The 9,918-nt window shown below is 35.2% G+C and overlaps 1 protein-coding gene across 1 annotated transcript in view; it reads right to left on the bottom strand.

The window, feature by feature from the left end:
- Window positions 1-1,884: 1,884 nt before the first annotated feature.
- LOC136804618 (FAD-dependent oxidoreductase domain-containing protein 2-like) overlaps window positions 1,885-9,918 on the bottom strand; it is a 44,813-nt gene continuing 36,779 nt past the window's right edge. Inside the window, exons 14-22 of the mRNA XM_067061222.1 lie at window positions 9,346-9,417; window positions 8,858-8,973; window positions 8,203-8,248; window positions 7,728-7,790; window positions 6,816-6,888; window positions 6,149-6,325; window positions 3,805-3,901; window positions 3,436-3,490; window positions 1,885-2,382 (exon numbers count right to left, since the gene is read on the bottom strand). Of these exons, the coding sequence (XP_066917323.1) occupies window positions 2,342-2,382; window positions 3,436-3,490; window positions 3,805-3,901; window positions 6,149-6,325; window positions 6,816-6,888; window positions 7,728-7,790; window positions 8,203-8,248; window positions 8,858-8,973; window positions 9,346-9,417 (740 nt within the window). The 3' untranslated portion in view covers window positions 1,885-2,341. The remainder of the gene's footprint in view (window positions 2,383-3,435; window positions 3,491-3,804; window positions 3,902-6,148; window positions 6,326-6,815; window positions 6,889-7,727; window positions 7,791-8,202; window positions 8,249-8,857; window positions 8,974-9,345; window positions 9,418-9,918) is intronic.

The following is a 9,918-nucleotide window of genomic DNA, read 5'->3' as shown; positions in this document are numbered from 1 at the left end:
AACGCCACGAGGAATAGTTTCTTTATTTTCGCAAGACGAGTTTGATACAGTACAAGCTAATTAAAAATACACTTGTCCTCGGTCAGTTACGATCTACACAAAATCTAAAAAACTAACCGTCTCCGCTAGGGGACAGGAAAAAACATCAAATTCATAATGTAAACTCGCTAAGTTTTTTATAAGAACGTAATTTTTGAAGGCCTTCGGATGTTCTTAACTTTTTGAGTTTAAACCGGGGAGGGGGGTGCTTAGGCAAATGGACCGAATGGAGGGTACGGTACCTTATCGGGAAAACTTCGTCGGGGAAAAGTGACGAACTTTCGGCCAAGTGACGAATATTTTTCCCCTTCCTTTAAGGTTACCTTTTTTGGACTTCCAAAGTCCCGCTAAAGGGTCGGAAAAATAGGAAAATTTCAACTTTTTACCCCCTGAAAGATCGAAATTTGGTCAAAATTGGTCAAATTTGTCCCGCTGAGGGTCGCAAAATTTCCAAAATTTTCCTTTGTTTTCTCCTTTTTAGTCCCGGTAAGGATCCGCAAAGTTCGAAAGTCGGGCGGCACCCCCGTCAGCTCGCAACCCTAGTACCCCCGGGAGTTTTAAAGCCTACAATCAGTGACAAAATACAAAATACTTGGCACAAAAGGGAAATTCACCGGGGTGTTTTGAAACCACAATCGATTTGTAAGTGCTCTAAAGTAGGTTCGAAGGGTAGATTTTTAACTATGAGTTTTAACGCTAGACTTAAGACGCTAGACCTTAGGATCTGAGGATCCAAAAGTTCAAAAATGATCCAGTAGGGCTTGAAATATAGCCTAGAAACCAGTAAATCCCTCCCAGATCGCTCGAACTTCAATTTTCGAAAAATGGTAAATTAGCCGAAAGTGTAGACGATGCTATCGTCCGTTTAAAGGTCAGTAAACGCAGGAAAGTATATATGCGCATAGTCAGGGCGCGAGGGCGGTTTACGGGAAAATAGTGGCGGAAATAGTGTGACCTGTGACCCGTGACCTGTGACCTGTGACCTGTGACCTGCGTTTTACACTAACCGCGAAAATAGGCAAAAATACTCATAAATTGGTGAAAATAAAAACATGTTAAGAACATTTTTAGACTAAAATCCGAAAAGTTAAGAACATCCGAATGCTTCAAAAACTTTTGGATGTTCTTATAAGAAAAAAACGTGTAACGTGTCTTAGTGAAGAATTTTCTGCCGATGATGGTATTTTTGTTTTGAGGATTTTAAAAATGATAAATGATATTGTTTAAGGTAATATTTTTTTTCTTCATTTTGAATATATGTGCACCCCAAAGTGATAAAGAAATTAAAAAAATAGTAATTCAGTAGAAAAATTTAAATACAAAAATATCATCCCCGTACTCCAAAATAAAAAAAATTAAAAAAAATACTTGTTCAACTTACGATAGCCAAGGTTCTAAGCTAATAGTATAACTTTAACTTTAAAAAAAGATGTATATACTTTTCATATTCCCAAGGCAATAAAATATTTTGTTATCAAATGCAAAAATAATAACATATCTATGCTATTCCCAAGAGCAATTAAAAATACCAAATGTTTTCTCTTTGTTTGGAACGCGTTATTTTATCAAAACAATCAGAAACGACAAATTGTCGTTTTGGTTACGAGAGAAAATACTAGAATCTGATTGGATGCGATAAAACGAGGCGCAACGAGAGTTGTTTGCAATCAGGCGTTTGTATAAGCCAAGACTCTCAAGTCTAAAATGTATGTCAACTCTAAATCTTTTGCGAGCAGTGTTGGAAAGATATTCCCCAATTGAAAATTTCTTGTCACTAAGTATTTTATTTTTTTTCGCGCCAGCTTTCAGAAATTTCCAGCCCTTATTTTTAAACTGTTTTTTTGCCTAAAAAGGTATGAAAAGAAGTAGAGGACTGTTTTAAGATTAACATTTTTCATAATAGACCTTCGAACCACCTTGACAAATGTTTTTTGCAGACAAAGCTAGAACATCAATTGTTTCCAGGAACTTCCAACCAGTACACACCCATCCAGGCAGTTCCACATACCTTAATAACTATCACTAAGTATAAAAGACAAATCCAATAAAATGACAAATCTGGTACCAATATTGTAAGGGTACATATTCTCAGGTGCTTAATAAGTGTCCCCCGCTAATTAAATTTTCGAAAATTTTCCACCAAGGAGATTCTTATTCCAACCATTCTTATTAATAATAATCAAAACTCTAGAAAGATTCTATGGGTAAAAAAAAACGAGTTAATTTCCCCATAATTGCAAGTATAACTTCTGAATTTCTCTTCACAGTGAGTTCATATCTTTTTCTGCTGACGTCAACAATTTCAAAAAACAACTTGTCCATGTCTCGACAAAATCGATCCACCTAAAAAACGTAGTTTATAAATTAGACACGTGTGTTTATAACTTATGAATCTGGCCGTACCAGACCTCTAAATATCTTAGCAATGATTATCACTATGGGTGGTAAACTTTAAAGGTTTTGTTATTAAATAAGAGTGATAACGTTTGCTTACTCATCAACTTTAATTTACAAGCCTTTTCACATTGGATTGACGCGGATGAGGAGCAAGACTTTTTTTGCATGATATAACAATAGGTAGACATTGTCTTGATATGAACGGGAACACTTATGTAAAAATAAAACCTTTAAAACAAGGATTTTCTAAAGCCTCAAAAAAATTCACTCAGTATTCTGCTCAATTTTTCGGTATGTAGGTCTGGGGCGAGAAAATATTTTCCCTGGATAAGACAAATCCTTCAGTTTTAGAAGAGTGAGTAGGCTTTCCTTTTTCTTTTTGCGCATACAGTGGATGATCCAATTGGAGCCCACAAACTGCGCATGCGTTCTTTTAAACCGTAAGTGGTTAAATAGCGTATAGAACTAAGGGGAATGAATCGCTGGTACAGTTGGTTTCAGTCGGGGTTATGGATGGCAAAGTATGTCGTTCTTTATTGTCGTTTTTTCGTTTTTTCGTTTTTTCGTTTTTTGTCGTAATTTGTCGTAATTTGTCGTTTTTTGTCGTAATTAGTCGTTTTTTCTTCGTTCTTTCTTAGTGTCTTTATGGTGGTCTCATTTTGGCACTTACACTCCCGCCTTTACGATTTAGGTATTACCGAGTTTATGTATTTGCACTTTTGAGGACCGTAAGGTGAGCGAAGCGATTTGGAATAACCCGCAGTTTTGACCCGCAAAATCGAGGACGGTTAAAGTGCTGATTTACCAGACCGTCCCTGTCACAGAAAAACACACGTACATAAACTCGGTATTGAAGAAGTCTACGGTCATATAAAAGATAAAGATGGCATACCGTTCAAATATTTCCGTTTTAAAGAGTCGGAAGCAAATCGTGGGTCGCGAGTCATAGCAAAACGAAATAAGGGACTGTAGACAATAATGAAGAAGAAGATGTCATACCGTTCAAATATTCTTCTCGACATTTCAAAGGTGCTTCCATTCCCGTCATTGCATACTGTGATGGGGAAAAAGAAAAAATTAAGTTTTACAAATTTTGAGAGGAGATTATCCGCACATGGGAACATCACCTTTTTGGTTAAGACTTCCAAAGACGTGTTTCCGAAAAGGGACAATGTTTTCAAACTCTAAAAGAGGATCTGAATAGAAAGCTCTTGTATTTATAAGATGTTATAAGATGAAAATGTATCTTATAATATATCAAAAACATTTTTCTTTTTTTCGATAGAACAATAGAAATTTAAGGAAAATCACAGTCGCCTTTTAGGTTACACGGTTACAAAGAGTTTTCCTAAATATTTTTTAACTTACTTCAAAACAAGATTCAGCGTAGAAATTTCTCAAATCATCTTCTAAGACATTTTCTAAAAACCATCTCAGCGGCATTATGTGCGTGTAAGGTGCAACCCTAAAAAAAGAAACGAAAATGATCTGCGTCAAAAATAACAAATCTTTGATACACAATTGTAGAGGTCTGGACTAAAGTAAGCAAGTGAAAGCCACAATGGGAGGTGACCCGAAGTCTTCTCTTTCGACAGATATCTAGAGTCGATATTTTATGTGGATAACCCAGTAATCTAGGACCAACTACATTAGGGGACTAATTTTCTGCGGGAACTAAATTTTCATGGTCGTTCGAAAAAAAAATCGAAAAAAATTACTTTTCGCAGGAATTAATTTTGGCGGTTTTGCCTTATTTGGGAGATGTTTCTTTCATTTTTCTAGGGATTTCTCAAAATTTTTAATGAATAGCCTATTTTGTAATTCGCGGGTTCCAATTTTCGCGGTTTTCTTGAAAAACCACCAAAAAGCGAAAATTGTTCCCTTAAGGTAAATTTTATTGTTTTCAAAATATACCCGAAGGTAGGAGAATATGTCATAATTTCTTTTAATTTGATTTTGTTTTTAAACTTCGCAACTACAATGGAGTTTCCATTACTTGGGGAACACAAATTTGTTTGAGTTAAGGAAATATCAAGTTACGAGGTGAGGTTAATAAGGCTTATATTAACTGAAGTATGGTGGCCCATGAGAGCCAAGTTAAATTGTTTTGACATTTCTATAAAAAAAATTCAAAACAATTTCTTTTCACATTCATTTTTGCAATAACTTTTAATTTAAGTTTTGAACTAAATTTTGATTTCAAAATTGATTTACTTTCTATTTTCGTTTCAAATTTAAAACGGGTTTGTTTTCAAAAACGATTTCCAACTCAGCCCATCGAGGCCATGTCATTTTAAAATCAATTTTAAATTTTTTTAAATGAATTGATCTATGACAGCCCATTGAGGCCACTCATAGAAATGAGTAAATTTCAACAGATAAAGTTTCTTTTGATAATAGAACGAACCAGTTGATTGTTTTAGGGGGGGGGGTCACATTGGGGTTTCCTCGGAGCCAAAAATATTAAAGCATATGGCGGCCACATGAAAGGGGTTGGAAGTAAATAAAACTTCCCTCTTATTACACTCTTTTTTTATAAGAACCAGTAAATATTTGCTGAGGCTCGGCTGTTGTTAATTTTTTGGCACTTTGAGCCTTGGATTGTTCTTATTTAGTTCTTATTTTTTCCAAGGTAAAAAAAAAGTTTTGGCTATTTACTTTATTATTTAGAGGATTCTAGGAACCAGGGCAACCAGGGATTCTTTTTGCTATAACTCTCTAACTTCAGCCTCTCCACTGTTCTTAAATTGTTCTTATTTTTTGGCATTTTTGAGCCTCATTGTTCTTATAAAATTCTTCTTATATAAAAAATAGTGTATTTCCTCTCTTCTCAACATTTTTCCTTTCATGCTCGCATGCTGCATATTAAGAAAAAATTCGACTCTTTATTTACACATCAAAACAAAGGCTCTTCATGTTCCCCATTGTTTGATGAATAATTTTGTCTGCAAAAAGAAGTAAATTTTTCAAGACAATACAACCCACCAGCCAAACAATGAACAATAGAAAGGAAAAGCACTGTGACGGACAAAAAATCTCTCATTTATGGTACTTTAGAACACTGGAGTAAAGGATATCATTTTATACTCTCCTACACATTTGTAAAAATGTTTGGGGTTTAAGCACTAAGTTGTTTTGGCCTTGGTGGGCCGTGAACTGTAAACAAACCAATAAGTAACCATAGTAACTTTAATCTTTTAAGCCTGTAGGGGTCTGGAGACAAAGCTGTCTTTGGCACTGATGGGCTACGTGAGAAAAGTGGTTTAAAAAAAAAAAAAAAAATGCTTTTTAAAATGATATCGAAAAGTAAATGAGAATTAAAACAAAATTGAAATCATTTGTGTGGCCTTGCTGGGTCGTATGTTAAGTTGTTTTTAAAGTCATTTTGAAAACGAAATTACTTTTAAATTGATTTTGAAATGAAAGTTAACTTAAATTGTAAAATGAAAGTTATTTTCATTTATAAAAAAAATATTTTTCTTAGCTGTTCAATAAAAAATTACTTGGCACTTATGGGCCACCATACTGAAGAGACTATAAAACTTTTTCGAGTTAAGGAGACATTCATGTCATAGCGGTTAAAGAATCTCCACAGTAAAAGGGTTGGATTAAGAATGTTCTCGGTGAAGATCACTGGGAAAAGAAGGCTTGATGTATAAGAAATTCAAAAATTCTGAAATCATGAATCCCTTTAAATAGAACTCTCTCTTACCATTCAGTTAAGAAATCTTCGACCATGTGATGCAATCGATTCGGTCTCGGCAATTTTAACGCTTCAGGGAATTCTGGGATTTCACCTTTGTAGTAATACAATACGGGGTGGAGGAAATTTGAGGAGTGAGCTTCTTGGGCGTCTCCTGTGGCACGGTCCTCCTTGAAAGGGTCGGCTCTGTGAAGCATGAGAAAGGAAAGTATAGCTATAGCTCCTTAGACCAATGTCTCCACTATCCACAATCACAAATATTTGATAGTAAATCAAGAATTTACCATGTTTATAGCCTCGCCCTAAACTTCAATGTTTTGATTGATGGCTTCGGCCGAGTTTAACATTGAAGTTGGGGGAAGAATAGGGCACAGAAAACCTGGTAACACATCCATATAATGGTTTTTGACCTTACTGCCAATATTCTGGCTAGGATTGTAGTTTGGTTTTGTGCTGGTCTAATTTTGCCAATTATTGACTCTCATCCGTTTTAATTTTTCAATTTATCGCTTTCACATTAGTTCCTAATGTTTTATGAGTAAATGATTGAATGTTTCCAAGTAAAAAAAGGGAAGAAAGAGGGGAAGAAAAGAAACGAAAGGTTATAAAACAAAATATCCTTGACGCGCTAGTACCGATAAAAGTTTTTCCAGCACATTCAATAAAACTGACGTACCCTGGTCCAGAGAAGTTTTTACCATATTCAAGATTCAAAACAATGACACGGCTGTAGTTGCGCCCGGTGTGCTCTATAATAGAAATAGCATTTATAAACCGACTTGAACCGAAAACTTTCACTATTACTCTTGTGTGCTTAATTGTAGGGGGGGGGTCATTTTGCAATTTTTGGAAAAAATCACCCCCAAATCCCTTTAAAATGACCCCTCCCCCATTTTATGACTTTTATGCTATGAAGTGCCAAAATTGGCCAAAAACCTTCATTTTCCTAAGGATTTTTAGCAAAATCAGGTCAATAGCACTTAATTATGACCCCTCCCCATTTTGTTGATTTTTATCTAGAGTGCCCACCCCTCTGATTATTTCACCCCCTACAATTAAGCACACAAGAGTATCTGTATAGTGTAATTTACAATGTCGATACAGATTGTGAGTACCTATGACTTTTTAGCAAAGAAATGAAGAAATATCAGAAAAGATCTTTCAATAGATGATATCGGCTTAACGAAATTCTCCCCGAATGATTACCCATGATGCATTGCGCAAAAAAATTCAGTTAGTCAATATTGTCCGTGAATTTTTTTGCACAATGCATCATGGGTAATCATTCGGGGAGAATTCGGAAAGACGATATCGTCTATTGCTCTCAAGGTGTATAGTCGACCGGCAGGGCTATCTACTTTAAGGGAACTAATTTTGGTGAAAACTCATTTCTGACGATGAGCAAAAATTGTAATGTGATTTTAATTTAAATTTAATTGCAATTTAAGTTTAATTTTTGTAATCATAATTGTGATGTAATTTTTCAATCACGTAATTTTTTAATTTTGGCGAGAACTTATCTTGAAAACTTCTTAATTTTGAGGGCACTCAAATAAAAAGGAGCTGGTTAAAAGCTTGAAATAAATACCGGTGAATTTCGGTATCATTCCCATGCCCACTTCTTCTAAATATTCGATCTGTCCATCTTCACCTAAAGAATGTATTATTAAAAAATATATTGGCAGTTTGGAATAGAATAGACTATGACCCTGGGAATAGATTAATATTGAAGGGAACTTATTTCCAGCCAGGCTAAATAATTTAATCTTATTCGGTTTAAAGGCCGGTCTCCACTTTCGCGCGACATGAGCGAAAACTTTTTGAAGTTTTTTAAGATCATTGGTCGGTTAAAAATTGAAGCAATTCCATTGGTCGAAATTGACGTAACAGATGAAAAAAGTAGAAATTCCTTCAACTTTTTTTTTGTTCGCGCGAAACTTTTTTATGACGTAATCTTTTCTTCAGGCAAAAAAAGGTTAAGAAAAAAACTGTCGCCCATTTCGCAAAACTTACTTTAATTTCAAACTAAAGCTCTGATTTAAATAACAAGGAACTAAACTTACGAATAATCATGACATCGACGAGTGCTGAAAACATTTGATAAATACCCTGTTGGCGAAATGAAGATGATTATAAATTACTTAAAGAATGGCCGGGTAGCGCAGTCGGTAGAGCATTCGCCTTACAATCTAAGGGTTGTGGGTTCGATTCCCGGTCACCGCCAACACAGAGGATGTGTAGCTTAGATTGGGTAACCTGATCTAGACGGTAAGTTACTGGGAGCTGAGAGTAGGTGTGGCGCTCCAACTCAGCATTCGATATCCCAGGTCTAGCGCAAATAGAAAAGGGGATAGACTCCCTCCCTCCCGGCTCCGCCGACAGCCACCATATGAATATACTACTACTTAAAGAATCTTCCGTGACTTTTTACTGAGTCGAAAAACTGAATAATCAAAGTAAAGTTCGTTGTTTACATGCACGGTTTTTTATAAGAACAAAATATAAAAGAACATAAGGCTTCTATGGCCAAAATATTAGGAACTGTTTTAACCTATCCCGTATTGAATTCAAGTCCTAAAATGGGCAGAAAGTGGACCTTTTTAATTAAATCAAGTCTTATTTACTTTTATTAATTACTTATTTACAAGAAGAGTTGTTTTGAGAAATTCAGAAAAATCTTAAACATTACACAACTTTATATTCTAATAATTATCTCACCGAAGCTTCATTCAATCGTTTGATGATGAAATTCAAAAGATCCTTGGCGGGGACCACAGTAGCCGGCCATTGAACGCCTTCGTAGCGCCACTCCAAATAACGATGAAGTGTGCGAGCTAGAAATAGGTGAAAAACAAGTACACGACATGATACTAAACTGATAGCCCCTGTTAATTCTGCATCGTGTTGGTAAGTTACTTACCCACTGTTGATTTTTCACCGTGTTTTTCGAACAAGAATAATCTTGCTTCTGACCAGAAGAATATGTCGTTAAGAAAGTTTGAGATAAAGCTTCGTTATATCATTTTAAATCAACAAAAAACGATTAAAATCATTTGTCTTTGAGACGTACACCAAATTTCTAAGAAAAATGGACGAAAACACTCAAATCGGCGAAAATAAGTCATTTTAGGCTTCTTGAAACTCCAAAAGTTAAGAATATCTGAATGAATTTCGGATATTCTTATAAAAAAACCGTGTGGACTTACTTGTATAACGATATCCGTGGATGAAGCCACCCGCCGATTTACGGAAATCCAAAGAATGTGTGGACACACCAGCTAAAATAAAAATGATAATTGATATTGTTATGCTAAAGTTTTCTCAGTGCAGTAGACTCTCGCTTAATGAATCTTTCGATAATTCGAACTTATTTCCAGTCCCCGTCAAAAAGATACCCTCTAAAAATGCTTTTTATAGTTTGAATCTCTCTGTAATTCGAACAAATAGAATTTCCCGTTCGAGTTCGAATTAGGGAGAGCCTAGTCTAGCAAGCCAGACGACTAATTAGACATAGTAGAAATATATTGCAATTATAATTGATTCTCGCTCAAAAAGAATTTTCTTGAAAAAGAAAAATGTGTGTGGACTTGCGTGTTTAAAATTTATACAAACTTAAATCCCGTAACAATAATCGTATTATCATATAACGCCTATACTACTGTATAACATTCATTATAAACCACTCAAGTCTAGCGAGAGCCAAATGTATTACCTCGCCAATAACCTTTTAATATTTTTTAATTGACACTTTACCCCCTGGATATCCGCTCCCTTGTAGA

The sequence above is a fragment of the Clytia hemisphaerica genome, unplaced genomic scaffold (assembly GCF_902728285.1).
Source record: "Clytia hemisphaerica strain Z4C2 unplaced genomic scaffold, Clytia hemisphaerica genome assembly, whole genome shotgun sequence".
Taxonomy (NCBI): Eukaryota; Metazoa; Cnidaria; class Hydrozoa; order Leptothecata; family Clytiidae; genus Clytia; species Clytia hemisphaerica.
Note: the sequence above shows the minus strand (reverse complement) of the source record. Positions and strands in the feature narration are given on the sequence as shown.